Genomic DNA, 12,617 nt, shown 5'->3' on the forward strand with positions numbered 1-12,617 from the left:
TTTTTAAGGAAATGACGTAATTTACAGGTAAATTACGTCATTCACTGTAACATATAAATCCTTTTACTAAAATATAATATTTAAGTATGCTATTCATGTTCTTATGATTATTCATTACATGTGTGATATTGTTTTATAATTTACCATATTAGATTTGAATTATTGACTTTGCATGTTAATAAGCAATTGTTTGATATATATACTTTTTTTACTTTAATACTTTTGGAATAACCTTGAGATCAAGAACATAGAATAAAAAATATATATTTAAAAAGCGTGATAAGAGATATTGGTTTAATAATTATTATAAAGAAAAATATTGATTCTTACGTAGTTGGTCAACACAACTGTTGAAATTAAAGATCGCTTTTGAATAAAATAATAAAAAGTAAATAATGATAACACATTGAGCGAATTAGGTTGTCAAAAATACGTTTAATTTCACGCTTTTTGATATCCATAATTAATGATGTAGTTGTACGATTTATTAACCTTTTATTAGAATTGTATGCTGCCATCTAAAATGTTTGTTGATATCTTTAATTTGTTATTCAGAGATATGACTGTTTTAGTAGAATACTTCAATTACATGTATAACTGAAAAAGATATTGATTGATATTTAAGCACTGAACTTTTACTTCCGCAGAGCTAATGGCTTGACTGATTTCTTTCAGTTCATTATTATTATTATTTATATTCTTATTGTTTTACTTTTAGCTGGAAAACTAATTAAATTATTATTTGGTTAGGTATTATATATTACATCAACAACCCGTATAAATTTTTATGAAAATATAAATTTAAAATATACGATTTTAAATTATTAGTTATAAACAAATAATTCTCAGGTCTAATTTGATATGCCGATGAATATCGTCTTTTGGCATTTCGAATAAATTACTCTTGCATTAAATGGCTTTTTATAGCCATCCTTCATATTTTAACTAATAGTACACCAGAATGGTATAATATCAATTAGAATGACGGTAGTTATCTTTTATATTCTATAATAAAAATAGTACCAATTGATTGCGTTTTATGGACATTTCCTGGCAAAATGTTCTTAGATTTCATACAATGTAAATTTTTTTCATTAAGTTAACGGATTTTATGTTTTACAATCATTTTTAGTAAAACAATTGATTTTTGCTCGTTGCTGTTTTTCAAGATAGATGTTAACTGGACAGCCTTCGTCAGAATAATGAGAAAGTGTTGATAAAAAAAAACCAGTATTCACTATGAAATTACATTTAATTAAATAAAGTATATTTATATTTTATTGTGTTATATTATATATTATAATATGTACAATTACATTACTGCAATAATAAATATAGGAACAAAAAGAAAAAAAAAGTTGTAAAAACAAAAAATAAAATAATAATTATAAACTATATTAATCAGTTTATAAAACATGTGAAAAGAGATTACGTTAAAAAATACACTTTGCAGTCTTTCTTGACGAGTTCGAACTCCAATACTAAAAGAATTGCAGTATAAAAAGGAACTGTTCTATACAAAATATATTATTATGTATGTATGAATATACATATTTACATATATATATATGTATATGCAATATGTATATAAATCCAATTAAGTTCACTAAACAATCGCACTTGTCGAAAGGACATTTCAAAATATACATTACAACCGTGAAGAAAGTATTCTAATTAGATTTAACGATAGCAGTATATTATATTATAACCTAAGCGAAAATTAAGGTTAGTAGTAAGACATTTCTATAGTATAGGTTGTATTACATAGTAGAGACTAAAACGTTACCATCTACAGTCGTGACGAACGCTACGTGTTTCTCGTATGCAAAGTGTCTTAAGAATATGAATATTATAATAAAAAAAGAGTTAATTATACATAGATATGTATATATAAGGTATTTATTTCCTCCTTCGTGAATAAAACTACGACGACATCGTAACAACGCAAATCCCTTCGACGGCGTTTCCACTCGAATTCCTATGTGGCATTGACTAATTTTCTTCTTCTTCATCTTCGTCTTCTCCTTAATCTTCCGCTATTCATATACATACACGCCGCCGACGGATTTGTTTCACACGTTTAAGACGCGTACGTACAGTAATAGCGATCAAACAAAATCTTCTAGTATTATGTGGGTTTTATAAAAAAAAAAAAAAAAAAAAAAAACAATAATCTGAATAATATTATAATATACTTTTATGTGTCTATTCTCGCCAAGATACCGTCTCACTCGATTCGCGTTTTCGTGTACTCGTGTTGCATAATAACATATATGATATACAGTGCGGTGCTACGGTCATACATTGTGCAGTACAACTACAACAGTGGTAAAGCAGTATAAAACGATAAAATAAAACATTAATTGGAAAACGTATTAAACGAGCATTATACCGCGTTGAAGCATAATAAAGAGTCGTATAATAAACAAGTTATGCAGTTCTATGTCATATTGATTTTATATATATATAGTTGCAATGTAATAGTAGTAGTATTTAACAAGTAACTAGTTGTAGTAGTAGTTAGAAGTATTATAGTAGTAATAACTAAAAGTAGTAGTAGTGCACTGTGCATTATGCATTTTTTTTTTAATTTTTTTTTATATATTTTTTTTTTTTTTTTGCGAGGAGACGTCTTCCGTTTTCTGTTTAGGACGCGATGTACATCAAGTGGAATGACGTGCACATCATGGTGATCACGTTGCCCATGGCCACGCAAAGATGCACTTGTCGGAATGCTCGGTGGATAGCCATGTAGTGTGGACAGTCGACCAACCGTCCTAGGTCGTAGTTGCCCACCACGGTGCCCACGCCCGCCGACTTCTCGATGGCCATTTTCATGGAGATGAGCCGTAACAGTGGCGGCACAGCGTACAGACGGATCACCAACTCCAGCAGGAAGCACAGGCTCAACACGAACAGCTGTATAAGAACACGGAGAAACAAGAACCGTTGTAGTGTGATGTGCGATATAATATAAGTTATGAACGTGGAGGTTCGAAATACAGTGGGCGAGGGTGGATGGGTGAGGAGGCTCACGACGTTACGGGGAAACGACAAAATATATTCAAATCGTGTTCGAAAAGTTACGACAATTGAACTACATGGAACAGTAGGCCAAGGTAGGTCTTAGAATATTTTAATCCAATCAGTGTGGTTTCGTTTTCTCCCCAACGCCGGGTTAAGACGTTTTGATAATTGTCTTATTCTCGTACGCGTCCGGGTGATTCGTTAAAAAGGTTTTTACACAATTTTATTCGAAAACGGGTTTAGCTAAAGTCCGATGACTCGGGATTACGATTTACATTTCTATCTGTCCGATACCTAATACCCGTATAATATGTATCCCGTGTCTGCGTACAACCTATACACTATGTACTGGTGTACAGCGAGAGACGGGTTACTCGACCGGTATACGCACGTATATTATGGAGGTCGTCTTCGATATTTACATTCGTCCGGCGTCACACGGTATCGGTAGTACGTGTGGATTTAAAAATAAATCCGTCGAGGTATTCCGTCCGATGACAAAGACGCGTTACAAGATCCATTTTCGCCTCTCTCCGGCCACGCGATCAATGGGTACGATAACGTACGGCAGACGCGCACGAATTCCAGACGGAACATGTAATGTAGGACGACGCGACGAGGGTGGAGGGCGTCATTCGACGATGAATACGCACGTACGCCGTGACCGACACAATGCGTAATTTTTAGGTGATAGTTGCACTAATGGCTTACTTATAACTGAGTTTTTCGGGATATTGTAAACTATGACAAAATTAACCTTTTTCAAAAGTCGATTTGTTAACTGCGGCGTTAAAAATTTTAACATTATACAATCTGCGATAAAACCGATAAGATAAATTATACAAGTTGCAGCAATTAATTTTATTATACCTACGGTATTAAGCAGTGCGATTCCTTTTAAAGGAACATTAAATAATTCTGTTCAGTAACATTCGATTAATGTGCAGTTTTCAGAAATCTTCGGAAGAAGATAGGGAATGCCTAAATACATACTTTTCTATGGTTTTCAAATTTTTAACCTTTTTATTGTGCTTATGCAAAACACAACTTGTATTTTTTTTAAACTCTTTTAATAAAAATTAATATATGTATTTATAAATTTTATCAATGCAATTATAAGTGTTTTTTTTTTGTTTTCGTAGATTTGCAGAGATTTTTTAAATCTGCGTATCTGATCTGTAAATCTACGGATACAAAAAAATAAGACTTAAAGTTGCATGATAAGTATAATCGAAACTTTAACTCGTTGTCATTTAGTCAATTTAGGTTTTAGAGTGACGGTAAAAAGGATCAAATTGACTTCATAAATGTTGGTCTATCTAAATTTGTTATTAAAAGTAGGTGTTGATGTTTAAAATAATACAAGTTGTATGCGTATGCGCATAATAAAATGGTTAACAATTTGAAAACCATCGAAAAATATGTATTTAGGTATTCCCTATCTTCTCCAAAAACTGCACATCAGTCGGATGTTACTGAACAGAATTATTTAGTGTTAACTTTAAAAAGAATCGCACTGTATAATACCGTGGGTACATAAAACGAATTGCTGCAACTTGTATAATGTATGTTATCGGTTTTGTCACAGATTGTATAATGTTAAATTTTTTCTTGCCGCAGTTTACATATCGACTTTTAGAAAAAGATTAATTTTGCTGCAGTTTACATACAGCCAGTTGTTCTACGCGGAGTAAGGGTGCAGACGGGTTCGGTTCGTGATGGGGTCGCGCGTATCGGGTTCAGTCCAATGACGTGGGTACATAAAAGGTGTGATAGAGGTGCGTATGTTCATACATCGCCCCACCCTCTTCCGGAACATATTTTGTGCGTTGATATGTGTAGCAACGTGTTGTTGGTTTCAAGGATCCGACTCACAAATATCTATCTGAAGAATATAACCGGAGAACAATTGAATTGAACGCACGGTAAAAGGACATAGTTTCTTTCAGACACAATGGGCATTGATCTCTTTGGGACAAATATTTCATATCGCCCCGGGTGGAAAAAAAAGGTCTTTAATTAGGTGTATGCCATTGGTTCGGCGCACGATGATTATAAAGATATGAGGGCGCACCTCAGAGAATTTTAACACCATTCTTGTGCAAAACGTGTTAATCCTGTACGCACCTGTGTGTACGTGTATACGTCCCACATGTTGGCTGCGACGTGAATCTTGCTGAATTGGATGAGTGTGATGGCGCTCAAAACGCTGTTCAATGAGAAGTATTTGGGGAACAGAATTCTCTGGACATCACCAAAAGCGTGTCTGGTCAGGTTAAAGTACAAGCTCAGTCCTGGAAAGAAAAAAAAACATTATAACGTACATAATCTACTGTGAGAATAGATAGTCATAATAATTCTTCATTATCTATGACTGCGAATGGCGCAAATCGATAACTGTTTACCAAATAGTCAAACATAGTTTCAACTTGGTTTTGAAACCCGGGGTACCTAACCAAACCTGAGAAACCGGGTACAAACCAAAATTAAAATTAATTTAAAAAATGTTTAACCAAATTCAAGTGTGAACCAATTTGAAATAAATAAATAAGTAAAAGTTATTATTATTATCGTCGTCACTTCTTGAAAAAGAATCATGTACCTACGCATATGGCGACGTTATGATGTGCTAAATTCATTTTGCGTACGCACGTATACAGCTCTATTTCCGTCAAGTCGAAATAGTGTACTCGTTGCGCACATCGCTAAAAGTCGCTCTCATTGTTCACTGCGATTAATTGCCCCCGACGCGGTGAATAAATTATAATGTACCACCACATGCGTGTGCCGCGAGTCAACCGACAGAAAATGATTACGGATAACCTGCATTGGTGACCACGAGCTAAGATGCCAGTAAAGTGGTGGTCGGCTAAAATTATAATATTTTAACTCGTCTCCTTCGTGCGTATGCCAAGAGTTTCATAAACAAGGGGAAAAAACTGTGTCTGCACACACATAGTTGATGTTTCGAAAAGCGAAACGTTTTACCTTATAGACACGCGTTCACCTATTCTTAAAAGTCGAGTTATTTTTAAATACTCGCGAACAGTGTAGAACACAGCAAGAGTTTTTCGTTGTTGTTAATTTCTTCGTTCACGCGTTATTATGTTAGTACTTAGTACTCATTGCACGGTTTATGACCGCAGAAAATCACGTCGCCCACGGCGATGTTTACTCGGCGGTTAAAACTGGGTTATTAATATTTAATATTATATACGTTTCGAGTTCGTATTGAATGGTAAATTATACAGGTAATAGGAGAACTAATGGCCACACGTTCGTAGCACAATGATACATCTGGGGGCTGATTCGCGTCGGTCTGCAGTGACGTGTACGTGCGAGGTAAGTTTCCGCCCATGGCCAATACCACCCAGAAACGTCTGAATAGTGCATAACATAGGATATTAATATTATTGTACACAATAAGAGTTTTTACAAACCCCTTGAACGAAACGAGTTATGCTCGGAGGGAGAACCCAATCCGTCCCAAAGCTTATACACAACAGTCTTGGTGCGTTGAAAACGCGACTGGATTTGGTTTAGAACGTGATAATATTATGTATACGTTTTTCAACAAAATATTTGCGCGGTGAAACGAGTAAGAAAAAACGTATTCCTCGCTTCACTTCGGAATCTAAAAATCTCAAAAAGTATAGCGATCAATTTTTTACCGAAACCCGTCTTTGATGGCACTACAATTATTAATAGCGATATATATTATACACGATCAAGTATATACAGTGCTGTCTGTACGCTGTTCACGTAACGACATTATTCTTTATGCTATTTGTTTATTGTCGTCGACTGCTGTTTTTGTTTTCAGTTAGGCTTGTTTTATTATTTATTTATTTATTTTTTTTTGATCCCTATCAAACAACTCACCGGAAATGAATGTCATCCAGAATTGTGCTCCCACGTGTGTACAGAATGCGGCCAGGTAGACGAAGTTGACAAACGACCTGGGTTTGATTTCACCGTTGGCGTTCGACGTCCTTTTGATGTTGTTGGGTAACATGGATGCAGCAACCAGAGTGACGGCCAACATCATTATGACGTGGGCGGGTTGAACGAAGAACATTACCCTGCGACAGAAATAAAGTGTTACCTTTCAGTATTTACATCAATTATTAATCCAATTCCGCGGTCAGTAGCATATGTAGGGGAGTTTGGGTTCAACTCCCTCCATTGCCAAAATTCCAGCTAGTAAATAAATAAATAATAATACAAATGATTATTACTTAAATACATCAAACCGTCCCCATAAATAATTTTTACCTACGCCCTTGGCCGCGGTACATAAAATACGATGATGCACAATGTTATTATGTGCGATATTAGAACGGATAATAAATTACTGTGCGTTAATCGCATTCGGGATAGCCATTGGAGAACACATTTCAATGAGCCGAAAAAACTTGTTGGCCACTAAGTATTTGTCATTGACAAACCTTCAATTCACTTTTATCAAGATTAAAATTTATTTACACTTTTAATTTTTGTAACAATGTTATAATCTTGTTTGTAATTGTAAAGTTAAATCAAAAATGTTCTTTATCCTATGTATGCAAGTAATACGTATATTATATTTTATACAAATTATAATTTTAGAATTTAGTTTCAAATTTACATGTATTACGAGTATATAATATACGGACGGAAAATTATTTGAAATTTGAGGAGTACCTGTCATTGTAAATTATTCATTGTTATCTGTTGTAAACCTAACATGATCATTTATCGGAATCGATGATGATACACTCACAGATATTATATTTATTCATTACTTATTTCTTTGTTCCTAAGGGTTTTCATCACAGTATAAGTTGTATTTTCTATATTATTTCTACTTTGGATGATTTAGGGGTACGTTTAAAAAAAAATTAATCAGTTTGGCTTACATTGAAGAACGTAAGCAAAGGATGTTAAAAATGTTCGTTTTAATTGGCATTTAACTAAAGGTATTATTTTTACATAATAGTTTCACTTTGTAGTTTGGTTAATTTTGCGTTGCAATCTTTTAGTTATTTTTAATGTAATGCTTTGAAATGTACCGTACACACACTTTAAAAATAAATTCCCAACAAATTAAAATATAACTATATTATATGACAAGATAATTAATTAATACTGACCATTATATTATTATTAATATAAACACTGTTTAGAAAGCGGACCCTTGAAATATTATACCTTTGATATTGACATGTATTTAAAAATATAAATGCTATGGCTCGATTAAGTGTCCATTAGCATGAAAATCTCATAATAAGTGGATACAAATACTAATCGTGAATTCTATCAATATTAATATTTACTAATGAAGTAATTATTGTTTTAATTTATAAATAAGTAATATTTTATTATCATATAACTAATATAATTTATGTATATAAGCGTATAAATAATTCACTTAACATTTTTTAATATTATTTTATGACTATTTCATTATGATCATATTGCAATACAATAAAAATCATTAATTCTGTTAATATTCATTAAAAATTGTTTTTGGTATTAAGTTATTACAATATATGTTTCAATCAATATGAACGAAAACGTTTTTGATTGATTTTACATATTTAATTCGAAAATAATGTATTCATGAACTGAATTTAAAAATATTTTTAAAAATATTCTTGAAAAAAATTATCAGTAACTTGTTTTACATAAATATTAATGAGCAAAACCAACAGAAATAAACATTCGGTTTTAATTTGCTTTCCTATTATTAGACTGATTTCAGATTTTCAGTGATAAATTTCACATATTGTTGGGTACCCTTGATTTTTAACAATCGATTATTATTGTTCCCGAGACTTGCCTGTCGCTAACTAGTCTGGTATGCCCTTGGGGTTAAATTTCTTATAAACAAAATTCTATTGTTTTCTTTTGTTTTTTGCCATCTAAATAAATACACTGAGTTATTATTAACACCAATTATATAGTTATATAATTAATAAAATATGTAATATAAAATTAAATCACTTATTTCTGATTTTGAATAATAAACAATAAAGATTGAATTGTTTAGTATTATTTTTAAGGTGAAGCAATTAAAAAGTTCAAAAGGTACCTAAACTATGGCGGTTAATACCAAATATAAAGAGTATAAATAAGGTATAAAGAGATGCAATTGTACTAGAACGAATGATTCAAAAAAAAAAAAAAAAAAAAAAAAAATAATAAAAATGACGCTTTATAAACTCAAATTAATAGTCTGAAGTTCACAGATTAACCATTGGACTAAATTTTAGAAACTTTAAACCACTATTCACTATTAATTATTATGAGATATTGTATTAATGTTATGAACACGAGCATGTCGAGTTTTCAAATTTTTTTATTTGAATAAAACAAAATTTAACTAAAATAAATTACGAGTATGGTATATTAGCATGGTATCGTATTACGATGAACATTCTTCTTATCGCATTTTATGCAACTATATTATGAAACATAATATTATTATGTAGATTTTTGAAAACTACAAGGAAACGAAATATAACCAAAATTTTGATTGTTTATTCTATTTTTAATTGTTCAGTAATTCAAGATGAATACTTGTAATTGCAATTGTTTTCGTTTAAAAATATTTTGTCATTTTATTATGATGCCGAAATCTGTAAGTACAGATTGGTCGTACGCGTTGTGTATAGAATAATGAGTTTTACATCAAACTTTTTGTTTGCTCAAAAATGATTTAATACTTTATGTAAATATATTATAAATACGTGTAATCCAATATAATCGAACATATGATACCGATTATGACGTTCAGTCAGAACGTATATGTATCGTGATATACGTATGCAAACTTACACAAATATATGCATTTTTAATTTCTCTTCGAATTACCTATTCAACTACCAATTCGTGATTTGGCATAATGACTGTACATGTTTTACTTGGGCATATATAGACATATCGTATTCCACCTGCGATTGAAACTTTACTCCGAAATACCATCGATCGCCATAGGCCGTGAAAACGCAGCTGATCGGCAGATATAAGTAGTACAGTAGTCATTCGATAATTCGAAATTCAGAGGACTAAGCAAAAAATTTTATTTATAGAGGTTTACCGAGTGTTCGAATAATCCAGGAAAAAAAATTAATTCGAATTAAAGAGGGGTGAAAAATTATATGTTTATATTACATTTATTAACTGACATTTATTTATTATACATATTATGTATTATATTTTACATTTATTTATTATATTGTTATATTTTACATTTTAAAGAAATCCGTTCTTTTTTTTTGTGTTAAATTGTTGGCCACAATCTGGTCCATAGCGTTATCTAACTTACTGATAGCATTAGAAATTGTATCGCATCCTTTTTCGTATATTTCAGAATGCTCGAAAAATGTTCGCAATCCTGACATAAAAATGGTAAAATGATACGATTAAAGTCTAGATTAGGTAGGTAAGGTACGATAAAATTTATAAGCTACGATAATATTTAATCACCGTCTTTATTAATTTCACTGCGAATACGTCAAATAGATATACATCTGAATAAACTTCATACATATGAACATAAGTATTATCGCGTTAAAGCAAATTCGAATTATTGAGGTTTTGGAAAAAAAAAATTTGAACTGTAGAGTGAGTCCTACCAACAAACATTTCTAATTATCGAGGGGACTGGAATACATGTATTTTCTTCTAATTATAGAGGTTTTCTCAGGGGACTAAGCGTTTAGTTCGATTTATGGAGTTTTTCGAATTATCGAGGTTCAAATTATCGAGTGACTACTGTATTATACATGTGATTAATAACTATTAATCTAACCGTGGTAGGAGTTGAACGTCTGGAACAAAGCGGTTTTTGTACAAGCTAAACAAGTTTGTGAAGTTCGAGACGACGATAGTTAATGAGAAACGAATGGTAGACGATGTACCAAGAACTCGGACATGTTTTTATGATCAATCAAACATAACAGAAAATCGAAATACCTGCGTACATAACCAATTAATGTAATGTTATATGGTTATGCATTTTAAACTCAGTTCTCGAGCAAAATGATTGCAATAGCAGAACACTGCAGGTACGTCTAGAAGACTAGTATAACTTATGAAACATATTATGCAATACCTGTGTATTTGATCATTTGAGTCGGAATTAGTAATTTAGGTTTCATTGACTAAATTCTTAATTTTTCAAATTGAATGTATAATATAAATATAAATCTAACAGAGTTAGGTAGAGTGAAAACAATGATTACCTACTTGAAATGAATACATGATATAATTGATATGTATATGATACAATTGTTAAATTGATTATTCTTAAAACAATAAGGTTCGAAGATAATAGAAGTCGTGAAAACCGTAATTTTTTTCGGTTCCTGTTAGAAAATCGTATTATTCGCTTGGAAACATTGTTCACCCCTATAAGCACGTTGCGCCTACGCACTGATCCGCGTAGAAGTCTGATAATACAAGCGATACGTGTATGTATGTAATTACACTTACTTGTAAGCCTGCGATTTCTGCACATCTTCTAAGAATGAGGTGCACTTGTGCACGGTGCTCTTGGTCACGGTCATCATAGCGGTCATCAGGGTGTCGTTGGGTTTCTTCAGCTCAACTTTTTCGACGGCCGGCGGGTGCTCCGTTGACGGTGCCGTCGTCGTCTCGTTGTTGGCCAAATACTTGTAGGCCGCCGAGTCGGCCATCGACATCCAAAGGTGGTGGTGACCATGTCCTGGTTTGAAATTGTTGTGATTCGCCGTTCCACACATCGTAATCGACGTGTGATGATCAGATGTTATCGTATTTATATATATATATATATATATATGTGTGTGTGTGTATATATATATATTTATATATATATATTAAAATATATATATATAAAAATATATATATTTGTTCGTATTAGATGTACGGTGACGAGACTGTGATGATCGGTTTACGGCGACGAAATCAAATACGATTCAAAACTGTGCGTGAATCAGCAGATACTACTACTCGGTGATGATCGAACGATTAGCATTTTACACCGCCGCAAAATGAAGACTGAAACATGGAAATGTGTGATGCACTGCAAGAGCCGTGAAACGATACGAGCGCGCTTAATGTTTTCACTGAAAAGGACTAATGGTCGGGCAACGAGACTATATATATACGGCCGCCCGCGGGGCGGCGGCTGCATGGCCTACGTGACTGAAACGTCGAGGCGGCGTTTACACGGTCGGCATGTTCCAATCGCTTCAGGTCGTGCCGCAGTGTAGATGGGAGGGATAGCAAGAGGAGTGAGTGGAGAGTGACTCTTGGATTTTTTTTTTTTCAATTTAAATGTTTCAACGTACTAATTTTTTCGACGACACGCGTACGCACGCATTAACCATCTCGAACGACACGCGTCCATGGCAAAATTTTTCCGGGTCACTAAATCGCGATCGATTTTTTTTTCCCGCACCCCCATCGTCAGCCAGAACGGGGGGGTTTTTTTTTTATTATTATTTATCGGAATCAGCTGACCCCTAATACCGGTCAATGTCATCGGGCCGTCCAAATCAGATGTACGGTGCTCGGACACGTGTCTCGGATATTGTTAGGTGTAAATAATCAAATCATTAAAC

General features: G+C 33.0%; 1 protein-coding gene across 1 annotated transcript; it reads right to left on the reverse strand.

The window, feature by feature from the left end:
- Positions 1-1,674: 1,674 nt before the first annotated feature.
- On the reverse strand, positions 1,675-11,774 carry LOC112687412 (transmembrane protein 205). The gene is made up of 4 exons (XM_025560104.1): positions 11,506-11,774; positions 6,910-7,109; positions 5,155-5,321; positions 1,675-2,919 (listed from the first exon to the last, which is right to left on the reverse strand). The coding sequence occupies exons 1-4, from the start codon at positions 11,772-11,774 to the stop codon at positions 2,647-2,649; spliced, it is 909 nt and encodes a 302-aa protein (XP_025415889.1). The 3' UTR covers positions 1,675-2,646.
- Between the last annotated feature and the right edge of the window lie 843 nt (positions 11,775-12,617).

This window comes from Sipha flava, unplaced genomic scaffold (assembly GCF_003268045.1).
Source record: "Sipha flava isolate LNK unplaced genomic scaffold, YSA_version1 34_pilon_pilon, whole genome shotgun sequence".
NCBI classification, from domain to species: domain Eukaryota; kingdom Metazoa; phylum Arthropoda; class Insecta; order Hemiptera; family Aphididae; genus Sipha; species Sipha flava.

What these genes read in the sequence shown, in the direction of transcription:
- LOC112687412 (XM_025560104.1), bottom strand. Translation starts at nt 11,774, where the DNA reads ATGTGTGGAACGGCGAATCACAACAATTTCAAACCAGGACATGGTCAC. An exon ending in CAGAAATCGCAGGCTTACAA is followed by an intron (nt 7,110 to 11,505) that starts GTAAGTGTAATT and finishes TTTCTGTCGCAG; the next exon opens with GGTAATGTTCTTCGTTCAAC. An exon ending in ACGTATACACGTACACACAG is followed by an intron (nt 2,920 to 5,154) that starts GTGCGTACAGGA and finishes GTTCTTATACAG; the next exon opens with CTGTTCGTGTTGAGCCTGTG.